Here is a 13,653-nt window from a genome sequence, read left to right on the forward strand (position 1 = left end):
GCATGATTTACACCTGAATCTTCTGGTTCCAACGTACATTGCATGTGCTCTCTCTCCTGACATTCCCCTCGGTTCTAACATTTTCCATGGCATTTTTGCTAAACTCCTTTTCGAGAAAATAGCCTCTTGAAGGCCACCTTGTAAAGGTCATCATAGTCTAGTACTTAGAATGGCCCTGACCGCAAGGTCATTTCCTATTACGCATGTTTGGCAAAGGTCAACCACATCGACTTTTTAATACACCCCCTCCTTTTTGCTTCTTAGTTACTTTTTAGGCGGGTGATTCCCTGTTTGCCCTCTTTGCTGCTTCCTCCCTGGGCTCCCATCTGATTCCTTTCTCCGAGACTGCCCACTAATGGCCCTTTTCCCCTTGGTGACACTATCCATTGAAAAAGAATACTTCCAGGAGATGCCGCTCCATTACAGGAAGGTGGAGAGGACTTCTTCAAATCAATCCCAGGGGCTCTAACACAGTTGCAATAGCAGGTCTGTTTTTCCAAAAAAATATTAATATGTGTATCTATACATACCTCTAAATGTTATTTCGAGTGTCAAGTCAACCTTTGCATTACAAGTAAAATGCCAAAAAGCCCCCCTCCCCAAATTGCCTTCATATTTCACACTTTTGTAAAATGAAGCCCAGAAAATTAGTTAGGACTGAATGAATATCCCTTCCGTTTTATCCATCCCTTTTGGTTTAATCTCTCATAATATTAAATTGTTAATTTTAATTCTAAGCATTCCCATGTTTGACAGATACACAAACAAAAGCACAGGGTTGAAAACATGATTTAATCAAGAACATCGAACTGTGTTGAAGCGGGGAAGCTGGGACTATAACTCACCTATCCGGTTATCTAAATTAGCAATGTATCGACTAGACCTTCCTTTCACGCCCTGTCTTCTTCCACTCTCCTCTGCTCTCCTCTATTCCTGTTGTCTGTTTGCTAGCTTGTGGAAAGGTGGACACTTGCTTGTAGGAGCAGAGCTAGAAGTCAGTGCCGTTTGTGTGGATTTGAGGAATCTGTGGAGGCTAGAAGGGGTGGACGGGTGGCAAATCATCTCAGATGGCCCAAAGTAGTAGCACTGCTTATGGTCAATGTTGCTAATCCCGTGGCTGTTCTTGTTATTGCTAATCCCCCGCCGCCGATCATTATACTGTGCATGGTCAATAATGCTAATCCCGTGGCTGCTCTTGTTATTGCTAATCCCCCGCCGCCGATCATTATACTGTGCATGGTCAATAATGCTAATCCCGTGGCTGCTCTTGTTATTGCTAATCCCCCGCCGCCGATCATTATACTGTGCATGGTCAATAATGCTAATCCCGTGGCTGCTCTTGTTATTGCTAATCCCCCGCCACTGATCATTATACTGTTTATGGTCAAGGTTGCTAATCCTGTGCCTGCTCTCGTTATTGTGAATCCCTTGCCGCCGATCATTATACTGCTTATGGTCAAGGTTGCTAATCCCGTGCCTGCTCTTGTTATTGGTAATCCCCTGCCGCTGATCATTATACTGCTTATGGTCAAGGTTGCTAATCCCGTGCCTGCTCTCGTTATTGCTAATCTCCCGCCACTGATCAGTATAGCAAATCTTCGGCCTGTTCTTCAGTAATGCTAACCCATCTTGATGGTCATTCTTTCCTGCAACCTTCTTGCTGTCACCGTAGCAATGTCTACCTCATAGCTCTTATCCCTGATAATATCTGGTGGCTGTTCCATCCTTCCATGTGTCATTCTTCCGCTGCGAAGAAAAGTGATACAGGATTTATTGGCCAAGTCACTTGAGTACCATTTCCTTAAAATGCAAAGGGTGAACCAGCCTTAACCTTCCTGAAAATGGCTATGCTTGTGTACTCAGTGACCCCATACTTTTTCTTTAAGTGCGAAATATAGCCCAGTTGCAATGGCTTGTGGGAAATTCTTAGTTTGGCAGAAGAGTTTGCAGGCTTGGACCTACCCCTGGCATTGAGAGCAGAGGAAAAGCATTTCTGCTTCAGGAGTATGCTGAACACCAATACCCCGTGATATGGCCGCTCCTACCGCGCTGATCAGATGTCCCTCTTCGCTTCATGAACAACCTTAAGCACCTCTCCAGCACTCACTTTCACTGGGTCGCCCTGGCTGCACTTGCATCATACCTTGTTCATAGCTTGTCTGCGGGGTCCACATAAGATATACCTCCAATGGCTCTAGAAGAGAACACAATCTCTCTTTAGCAAGACCTAACACGTAATCCAGAAGATCTCATCATAAGTGGTATGCAACTATCCTGTTGTTGATACATGTCCTGATGCAACTTGAAGAATAATGTACAAGGACATAACAAAGTCCATTACATACAACAAATCAAATCTAATGTGTCATTCATTCCTCATAGATTTAGAGCATTCAGTCATTCAATCCAGAACGTATTTTTTTTGTGGCAAACATTGTTCCATGCCATCTCCACTTGAATGGATTAAACCTGCTCTAGACTCTGAAACAGTGTGTGTCCGACTCTTTGGCTATTGTCTAAAAATGGCGCATGAATGCTAATTTCACATCCGTTCTTCTTACATTGGACGTGTGTTTGCTACATCACATCCTGCCCATCAGATTGGTGTTTGTACACAGTAGATGCAAGAGCACAGCATTGATTATGGTGTAGTCACATGAGTGGGTGATCAGTATATAGGTCATGGATAGCATCACCTTTCAAGAAAGTATTCCAGTGAATGCAGTTTGAACACTGAGGCCCTGTTTTGCAAGTCTGTAGATAACTTGGTTTGTTACATGGTACATGTTCTGCTTTAACCGTTTTCAACTAAATTGTTCACAAAGCATAAAAAGTCTTGAATAACAAAAACAAAGGCATACTAGCAACATTCCTAGAGTAAGAAGGGTCTGTTACTTATGTTTTATAAAAAGATTACAAGTTTAGCATCAAGATTTATGGATGGGGTAGATTTGATCGAAAACATTTTACTTTTTAAACTTATTTTTTATTTTTTAATGCAGAGGGAGATCCCCCACTGCCCCCCATACTCCTCCATACCCTAACTTTCACCCTTACCCCACACCCCACCTTTTATGCACTACACATAAACAACATAACCTACCATTTTCGGTCATATAAAGTCGGTCACTTCTCCTTAAGTGAAATTGCATCCAGTTAAATGTACGGTATCGAGTATCGAGATTTATAAGATCTAGGCCCTCATTATGAGTTTGGCGGTAACCATGCCGCTATTGGCGGCATGGCTGCCGCCGTAATCGCGTCGGGGTCCGGGTCCTCGGAATGAGGATTTACCGGGCCATTCCGAGTTCGGAAGGCCCGGTAATTCCTCCCTCCAAGGACCCGGACACGGTCCTTCCCCATTCCCATTTCAGCCCCTATAGGGCTGAATGGGAATGGGAAAGGGAGCAAACAACGGGCCATTAGGAGATGGCCCGTTGTTTGCTCCCTCTTCCCTTCGCGGGACCCGGTAAGCATGCCTGTTTTTCCAGGCGTGCTTACCGTGTCCCGCGAGGGGAACTCGTAATGCGGCGGTACGGAGTGAACGGCGCCGGCACCTTTTACTGCGCCGTTCACTCCGTACCGCCAGGGTCGTAATGAGGCCCCTAGTGTGTTAAAGGGGTGTGGGGTGTTAGTATTCAAAATTCATTCATGACATGTACTCAACCACACGCTGGTGTTCTTGCTGTTTTCTGAACAATCAAGCTAAAGTCATTGTGGACATATGCAGTGGCAGATTTAAGGCAAGGGGCACCGTGGGCAAAAATTACTAAGGGCCCCCAAGTGGCCGGGTCCTGGAGGCAGGGCCCCAAAGTGGGCGGAGTTGCGCAAAGATGAACTTTAGGGACACATGATTCATTTTATTCAAGTTATGATTTTAAAGGCCCAGCGCAGACAACCAGCCCTGAACTAATATTACAACAAGCAGAATTCCGGTCTGCTTAAATCTGCATTATTTCTTAACTATAATACATTAAACACTTGCCAGAGCAGAGGAGCGTGCGTTTCTGGAGAGGCGATAGGGCGAGAAGTAAACTGCCCAGTCAGAGCACCCTGGACCGAGCTGCAGCGAACAACTGGGAAGTGATTGACACAGAGTAATAGTGGGCACTGTGCACCACGCGGCAGGCGTTTAACACCCATTAATAGATTCATTGCCTCCATTACAGTGCGCTGTGACCATCTGCTGAAGTTCGGGTCTGACTGCAACGTGTGTCTCAGAGAGAGACTGGGAAGGGAAGAGGTGGGGCAGGGCACGGGGGCCCGCTCGCCATTTGTCTGTCTGCCGACCGTTAAGTCCGCCACTGGACATACGTCATGTTCTGCCGCTCCATCGTCCTTTCCATTATCTGATGACTGTGAAGATATTTTCCAAGCTTTATTCCTTGTTGCTTCTGAAGAGATATATATTTGGGGCTTTTGTGAGTTGTGTTAAGGTGGTTCCATTTGAGTGCCATGAGGTAAGGTTATTTTCAAGTGGTGCCACTCACTGCCTCTTACCACTAAGTTGGAACCTTGGCAAACCACAGCTCCATTTAATAATTTCCCATGTGTCCAAAATCAAATAGAAATCAAGAAGCCTCTTGTGATTTAATCAAGGACCCCAAAATTGAAAAACAAGAAATCATCCACGCAAAGTGCCGACGGCGCAAGTGTTTACTTTTTTGACACTATTTAATGCTGCAAGGGCAGAGTGGTATTGGCATAATTGACCCAAAAACATTTGACCTAAAACATTTTATTGCCTTTTTTAGACCTTTTTGTCAAATGTATTCAAATATATATGGGGGTAAGTAAGGGTATGGATTGGGTTAAGGGGAAGTGGGGTGGGTTGTGGGGCTCTCCCCCCACATTTTAGTCTGAAGAAAATGTCAAACAAATTCAATGAAATGTGATGAGATCAAATGTTTTAGGTCAAATAGACCCAAACCGCAGAACTAACACTGTGTGGTTCATACCTTACCGTCATTGATGATTGCTACATGAGCATCAATAAACGCAGACACTTTTCTTGTCAATCAAGTGGCAATTTTAAAATTGGTAGACGACTTTAAAAAAACGTGAAGAAGACCAGGTCCCTTATGTTATGTGTCGAAACTAAGTCGAAAATCATCGGGCAACGGAAAAAAGTGCAACTAATGTTATTTCCATTAAGTGACTCAGTTAGCTTAAAAGGCCCCATTTTGTACATCAATACATGTGATTATATAAGTAAATAATGGTTACTCTTTGTAAACATTTTGGTATAGTTGTAAAATATAATGTATGTTTTTGTAAATGTTCAGTTTTGCAAGCTATGAGGGCGTGTGAATGGGTGTGTATGAGTTGTTTATTGTGCAGTTGTTGAAAATTGTGTAGTTATGTGTAATGTTTATTCATGTATTCATTAGCTAAAGTGTAACGTTGATTAAATTAAGGTTCTCATACTACTCACCATTCAGCAAACGATTGACAAATACAGATTTAAAATACAAATACATGTACAGATAAATACAATTGCAATTAGAAAATGAAAATAGATCACAAAATAGAACTTAAATACATTGTTTTATCACCTAACATTGCTTTAGTCATCCTTAATTTAAATTCATATCTAAAACATAGCTCATACTACGGCTAACTTCAATTCCAACCAAGGCTGATCATTTCCAACTGCCAAACGTAGGGCAAGATGGGTTCCTGACATCATTCTGTGCTATACAATTTCAGAGTCTAAAAATCTGGGATTGTACACAAAACGACTAAAAGTGAAATATATCGTAAATCAATAACTGCATAATGATCGATCTATAAATGTCTTAAAGTTTCTCAAATATCATGTTTACATCACCTGCAAGTTCTTTTCTCACAAGGAATTCCCTGATGTAGCTCAATTACTTAAAGAGTATGTGATTGGTTATTTCTAAAAAACATTAAAAAAGTCTTCTACATATACTGTTCAGAAACTTCCTAACATACATTTGTCTCACTGAATGCTGGGGTAAGGCTCTGATGTATTGTATAGCTAGAGCCTTGGTAGCCATATGACGTGCATTCTTTTCGCAATATTTCTATTGGGATTTCCTTTTTATACCTTGTCCAAGAATGATCTTTCTGAGCGACCAATCCACCAATATCCCAATAGAATTTGCAAATACCTCATTTGCCTTAGCAATTGGGTTTAACTCCAGATTACCGTCTGTATGCATTGCTTCTTCGCAGACCCATTGTTAATATTTTCAGAAAAGCCAAACTTCCAAATCGTTGACTGCACAAACAAGTTAGGCAAATAAACATATTCTATTCCAAATTTGTGGGCATTCCAAGCGCTTTTGGACAAAGATTCTCCTCCAAATGGGACAACCAACCCTCCGAAATCTCTGTCTGGATCTCCAAACCGTTAAACTGAAGGCACAACCTTCAGTTATTGTACTTTTACTAACAGTTCTAAAGCGAAGCACCGTATTACTATCCCAAATATTTGCGGACACTCATCATTGTTACCCATTTTGCCCGTATTTTTCCATTTGCTTTAGCCAAAACCATATGGGCAGCTAATTCCACTCCCAAATAGAGAAATTACCCATACGCTCCAAAGCAGTATTGCCTGGATGCCAATCATAAGATGGAGGCTTCTTGTTTGCAAGGGAGTAATAACCAGATGCCAATTACTAAGATGGAGACTTCTTTATTGCAAAGGAGTAGTACCCAGATGCCAGTTTTATGATGGGGCCTTCTTTCTTGCAAGGGAGTAGTACCCAGATGCCAATTATAAGATGGGAGCTTCTTTCCTGCAAGGGAGTATTGCCCAGATGCCAATTATAAGATGGAGGCTTCTTTCCTGCAAGAGAGTAGTAACCAGATGCCAATTACTAAGATGGAGACTGCTTTATTGCAAGGGAGTAGAACCCAGATGCGAGTTATAAAATGGGGGCTTTTTTGTTGCAAGTGAATAGTACCCAGATGCCAGTTATAAGATAGGGGGTTATTTCTTGCAAGGGAGTAGTACCCAGATGCCAGTTATAAAATGGGGGCTTCTTTCTTGCATGGGAGTAGTTGCCAGATGCCAATTTGAAGATGGAAACAGAGTACCTTTAACTTAAGAGGGTTTAGGGCTGAATTATGATTTACTGCAAAGATACTTAAAGCATCTCTACTTCTATGGAGGCCTACTGATCGTATAAGGCAATGTCAAATGCATAAGCGACATCATTTCAGTGATGTTTTCCTAATATGGGGGGAAATTATTAGCCTTAAACAATGTCACACCCACGTCTTCACTATACAGAATAAATCACAGGGGTGCCAACACACAGTGAATATGGTTGTAAAAAGAAGAGGAATGGAAAACAGAAAAATTAAAAGTAGTGGAACACCGCTCCCGACCGTTCCCGCTCACTTAGATCACCGTTCCCGCTCACTTCGATCACTGAACCTAGAACTCTTACGGGATACTATGCTTTGGAAGCACTTGAGGGCAGGATTTCCAATAACATTTGTGAGGTAAAGGGTGACTATTCGAAGAACACAGTATACAGTTACATAACACACCCGGGTTTCAAAGCTACCCGTGAGGATTTAAGATACGCGCTACACCAAAACATAACAGCGCACCACACGCATGGGTCGCTTTCTTGCCGGCGGGGGGCATTTCTTGGGGTAAGGGCTACCGTGCCCGGAGCTAGAGGGCAGTGGGAATCGTGCACTGCTAGGGGCCCGTGCTTGAGCGGGCCCTCAATTGCGGGGGCCCTTCCTTGGTTCTTGCTGGAGAGCCACCTTATGCCATCAGTACTGGAGGTTGGCTGTGCCTGCTGTATTGCCTGCAGCAGGCATTGGTCTGGGGTTTTCACTGCTTGGTTCTCCCTGGCCCTGCACAACCTGCTGCAGTTATTTGGGGGTGTCCTGCATCATTCTGGGAGAGGTGTTCTGTGCATTACTGTGCGCGGGGGGGGGAGGGGCGAAGGGTGACACTGCATACCCTTTATTTCATGGGAATGGGAACATCAGCTGAAGCCGGTCGATGATGGTGGTGGGGGGGCGGGGTTGGGGGGGGGTTAGTGATGGGCTGGGACCGGAACGAAGGGGTTATATTGTGGGTATTGTGCAGGGTGGGTGGCTACAGTGCCTTGGTTTGTTCTTGGGGATGTCTGCATAGCTAGAGGGTCAGGGGGCGGGGGAGGGGGCGTGGTCCTCCAATCCAGCGGACAGCTCGGTCGAGAGGGAGGAGGGGATCTCTTTAGCTGGGACAGTTCCTCGAAAGGTGTCTGTGTGGCCGGAATAGTTGTGGACGTCATCTTGTGGAATGGGGGTAGTTAATGAGGGGTAGTTCTGGGTGGAGGTTATGACATTGCCTGGGCCGGGGTCGGGGGAGGCTGGCGGGGTTACGTGACGTGGCGATCTGTGCCCCGGGGTAACGCCTGGTGGGGGGGGGGGCTCCATGACCGGGTCCGTTCTTGGGAGAGAGGGGGTCTCACCTGTTCTGCCAGCCCTGCAGGAGGTTGGTGTATTTGCTCAGCACTCCCTCCAGCGGTTGCTGTTTATGGTGCTGCTCCCGGGTCCCGGCGCTGCTGCTGCCCCCGATGCCCGGGGGGCCTTCTCCAGTTCCCGGGACGCCTCCATTCAGCCTGACGGCCACGGCCTGCAGCCGGCCGGCGGACACCCTGCGCACCCCGGCTCCGGAGGAGGGCGACGATCCGGCCGAGGTGGCCCGGCTGCTGCTCCGGCTGCTGCCGCTCCCGGGGCTGGGCTGGGTCTTCTCCATGGAGGGATGGGGCTGGGCTCGGAGGGGCTGCCTGCCGCCTCCTAGGCAGGGGGCAACTGCAGATGGGTCTCCGAAACTGGAGTCATAGGTGGGGGCTACAGGTAGCACGGCCCCTCGCTAGTTTGATGCTGCTGGTCCCTGCACTTCTGGACCCGTTCCTGCGGCTCTGCTATAGGATGGGCAGCGGTTCCTGCGGCACTCCCTGCGGCACTCCCTGCGGCACTTCAGCTATTCGGCGCACCTCCTGCAGTTCGGCTCTGGGTTGGACAGCAGTTTCTCAGGAGCCCGTTGTGATGTTAGAGATGCATAGAGTTAACCCCTGCGGGACTTCTCCGTGCTGCCAGAGACCTCGTGTGAAGTCCCCTAGTCACTGGTCTCCAATGGAGTGCTTAAATGCAGTCCCTGCAGATCCTCGGTGAGACGGTAGTTCGCTGCACTACAGCCAGTTTAGGGTTCGGTCCTGCAGTGGCCTCTGCGTTCTGCCAATCCACAAAGCCTGTTTCTGCAACGTTCCTTCTGTTTGTGTGTGCCGTCTTCAGGTAGACATATATATATATAAAACTGCCGCTGTCGACCCTCTACTTGAGCATAGTTTAGTGCCAGTTCCTGCAGATCCTGCTTTTTCAAGAGACCTACCGACACAGTCCCTACAGGTGATTTAAGCAGGAGATTCCCAGGCTGGAGGTGCTTTAAACTCCTGCCGCTGAGACCGTTCTGGCTCCTGTCACTTGCGCTGCGGGCCGCGAAATCCTGCCTGGCAGCAGCCGCTGCAGAGCTGGCCCCGCTCGTACCTAGTCCTGGGAACTCCAGATCGGGAGTCCGAAAACTGTTCCTGCAGCCCTCTCCCGTGTGCTGCTGTCCCCGCTGCCACTCTGGCGGTTCGCAGGCTGCACCCCGGCTGCAGGCACCCTGGGCCTGCTCCGCAGCACGCCCCGGCTGCAGGCTCCCAGTGTCTGCCCCCACAGCACTCAGGCCTGGCTCCCTGTGTCAACGCCACAGCACTCAAGTGCCCGCTCTACAGCACTCACAGGCTGGGCTCCTGGGGCCTGCCCCACATCACTCGGGATGGGAAACCAATGCCAACTCCACAGCACTCAAGTGCCCGCTCTATAGCACTCACAGGCTGGGCTCCGAGTGCTGCTCGTCAGCACTCATAGGATGGTCCCCCAGTGTTTGCGCAACAGCACTTAATATACCTTCCCAGGCTGGACTGCCACGACTTGGTCCACAGCACTGATTGGCTGAGCTCCCAGTGCCCGCTCCACAGTACTGTGAGTGCAAGTGCACCCAGGTTGGACTCCCAGAGTTTGCTCCACAGTACTCACAGGGTGGCCTCCCAGTGTTTGCTCAGCACCACTCCACGCACCTTCCCGGGCTGGTCGCTCTGGACATGATCCAAAGCACTCATATGCTGTGCTCCCAGTGCCCGCTTCACAGCACTCATATGCGCAGCTCCCCGTGGCTAGGTTAGGCTCCCAACGCTTCCTCGACAGCGCTCCCACGCTGCCTTTACAGCACCTGTCCCCGAGCACCCCCAGGCTGGGCTGTCAAACGTGCTCCACAGCAAAACTTCCAAGCCAGCCTGCCACACTGCACTCTCCGTGCCTTTCTTCAGAGCAAACCCCGACTGGGCTCTCGATGCCTGTTCCGCAGTACCCCCAAGATCTCGGTGCCTGGGAGTCCCTGCTCCACACACAGCACGCTCAGGCTGCCCGCTCCACCGCACTCCCAGGCTCTGCTGCGCGCACGCTCTCCCCAGAGGAGGGTGTGCTTGCGCTGCCGATGACTCCTTCCTGGAGCGCTCTGGGAGGGGGATCCTGGGCTGTCCTTTGCCTCGGCGCGCACACACATGCACACACTTTCACTCTCGGGCGGCTGTGAGTGGCTGATGACTACCGTGTGTTCCTGGGAGCGAGCTGGGTCTCCCCCTCCCCCTTCTCTTCCTCTTGCCTGCCTCCTCCAAGCTCACTTGGCTGTGACGCTGCCCTGGGGTTGAAGAAATCCCTGTGTTGTCACTCACGCACCCTCTCTCCTCCTACCAGTCTAAAAACATCCCGCAGCCGCCCATCCAGCGTGACTACACGGCGCGCCTCTCTTCCCCCGTTATATATCAGCAGCCTCAGACTCCTCGTATTACCGGCGTGCCCTCATCTCTCCACCCAACTCCAGAGCCGTACACCTTGTCTTGCTAGGTATTCCCGCGATTGCAAACGTTCTCCCCCAAAATCTGTACACCAGGGTCTGCTATGTACTTCTGCCACTGGCACAATTCTCCCCTACGCCAATACACCTCCTTCTTCACTGCCTCATTCTATTTCTTTGAGGAGTCCTCACTAGATTCAGTTTCCACTTTTTCTCCTGCCTATTCCACCCAGCTTCCATTTCTTCTGATTCTATTCCATCTGCTCTCCTATCTTCTCCATTCCTTCTATCCCATCCACTCTCCGATCTCATCTCGTTTCTTCCGGTCTCCGCTCATTCAATTTCCACTGGTTCTCATGTCTGTTACAACCAGATTCCGTTTCTCCTGAATATATTTAATTATTTAGTCTATTCTCCTATCTTCTCCATGTGTTCTATTCCCTCCAGTCTCCGATCGCATCTCGTTTCTTCCAGTCTCCCAACTACGCTCATTACATTTCCACTGGTTCTCCTGCCTATTCCATCCAGCTTCCATTTCTCCTGATTCCATTTCATATATTCTCCTGTCTTCTCCATTTGTTCTATTCCCTCCAGTCTCCAATCTCATCTCGTTTCTTCTTATCTGCCGGTTCACCTCGTTTCTTCTTGTCTTCTCGTTTCTTCCAGTTCACCTACCTCCGATCATTCAATTTCCACTGGTCCTCTTGTCTATTCCATCCAGCTTCCTTTTCTCCCGATTCTATTTAATATACTCTCCTATTCGACACACAAAAAATCTACAAATATGCAAACCACCCATCATCAAATGCTAGAGGGGCTACCTCCACACAATCCCCTGGCCTGACAAAATGGTCCCTTGCCCAATTTTGACGACCAAAGTAAGGAATCTTGGAAACACAACTGACAACACCCTCACTCTTGATCCGCAGTTAACATCCATCATCAGAAGCTGTTTCTCCCAGCTTCACATTCTAAGCTGCATTTTGCTTTACTCAACATTCATCAAGAAGGCCATAGCCTTCATTTCTTCAACTTCAAATTACAGTGGAAAGATACGTCTCAGACTTAAGCAATATGAACATATCACACCAGAATTACGTATTCTCCACTAACTACCCATAAAAAGGGGTTAATTTAAAAACCTTGTGCATCACCCATGGAGGTGGCCATCCCTCCTTCAGAAGTAAGTTTCAAGACTGTACCCCGCGAGAACACTTGAATACAACAATGCTGCACTAGTACTCGTCCCCATCTCCAACTATAAATGGCAAGGTGGACCCTCTTTTTCAGGTCTGCCCACAAAACTATGGAACACTCCACCCAAACCTCTCCACTTGGAAGGGAACAACCTGATTTTCAGGAAACAGTTCAAGACTTGGCCTTTTGACCAACAACTTTGAAAGAAATGAAAGATAACAGCAACTAACTAACCGTTGAGCACCAGTCTATTGGGCTACCTTACAACAAGCAATTGTGACACTCTTTACACTACCATCTGTGGGAAACCATTTTGATTGTCAGATACTCAGCTGTGTGACACTGGTACGCAGCTGAATCTCAGTGAAATCTACAACTACGAGGAAGGAAGCAACAGCCTAACTCCCCTACCCCTGCACCTCCCTCATCCTTCAACTAATTCCTCACTGCAAAACTCTTGCATGTTTACTCTACCCACACTCCTTGAGATGACCAACCAGGTCCGAGGCACTTAACAGACTCAGATCCCATCCATCTTCTATCAACAACCATTATTACATTTTTGCACTCCACAATCCGGGGCTGCCCATACAGCTAACCTGCCTGGTCTGTACCAGTCACAAACAACATAGAGATTTTCATACCAACACATAAGTAACAGGTACCTCCGACCTTCATCTGTCAACACCACATCTTTTCTGCATCTGCCTTCCTGCTATCAAACTAACACACCCTACCTTCTTTTCTTACAGAGCCATACACAGCTAGGCCAACATTATTGTCAGAAGGGAACGATATACTTATTTATTTGTTTGTTTTAATTATTGTATAGCCCCGCCCACCCGTAGACCTCATGGCACCCACAAAACATAGACAGGACAGACAGCACAAGTAAAGAAGGGGAGCTGGTTGAGAGCGAACCAGACCAAGTTGGCAGGTTGTGTAACCTGGTTTGAGATTGAACAAATGGGTCTTGGTCAATTTCTTAAAATCTTTGAGAGAGTTTACTCATCTGAGGGCTAGAGGGAGTTTATTCCAGGCAGTGGGTGCCTGGACCTCAAAGATGGTTTTGCCAAATTTAGTGAGCTTGAACCTGGGTTGCACCAACTGTGCCTGGTCTTGAGACCGAAGAGTGCGACAGAGACGGGTGACCTTAAGACGATCCATGCGGTATTGAGGAGTCTCATTGTTATGACATTTGTAAGTCACAGTGAGTAACTTATGTGTGTGTTTGGTGCCAGGGAAGCCCCCTCCTTGCCTCGGAGACATGGTGTTATGCTTGAGCTAAAACATGGCGCTGGTGCACAGTGTATTCTGGGAGCACTCAGAGCCATAATGGATATTTACTTCATGCCGCAGTGAAAAGCTGTACTCATTTTGCTGAGAGCTGGATTTACTATGCTGAAGAAAACATGCCTTTCAAACCTGGTATGCAGTCAAGGACATTCTGCTGGGAAAGCTGGCTTTGTTATGTCTTGTCATGAGTTATGGAACTGTTTTCTGTGGCGCTTGTTTTTAGAGGAGGGAAGCACTTTGCTCCTTGAGGTTACTGTCGGTTGTCCCAGCTGGCAACC

General features: G+C 47.5%; 1 protein-coding gene across 5 annotated transcripts in view; it reads right to left on the reverse strand.

Annotated features, from left to right (window-relative positions):
• The window catches only part of OSBPL10 (oxysterol binding protein like 10), a 2,898,140-nt gene that overhangs the window by 1,361,962 nt on the left and 1,522,525 nt on the right, over nt 1-13,653 (reverse strand). For 2 of the 5 annotated variants that reach the window (XM_069648808.1, XM_069648804.1), the window contains exon 1: nt 8,454-10,631. The exons of the other annotated variants lie outside the window; for them this stretch is intronic. In XM_069648808.1, the coding sequence (XP_069504909.1) occupies nt 8,454-8,740 (287 nt within the window). In that variant the 5' untranslated portion in view covers nt 8,741-10,631. Of the gene's footprint in view, nt 1-8,453; nt 10,632-13,653 lie in introns of those variants that run through there. 5 annotated transcript variants of the gene reach the window in all.

Source organism: Ambystoma mexicanum, chromosome 2q (genome assembly GCF_040938575.1).
Source record: "Ambystoma mexicanum isolate Mex_15411 chromosome 2q, UKY_AmexF1_1, whole genome shotgun sequence".
Taxonomy (NCBI): Eukaryota; Metazoa; Chordata; class Amphibia; order Caudata; family Ambystomatidae; genus Ambystoma; species Ambystoma mexicanum.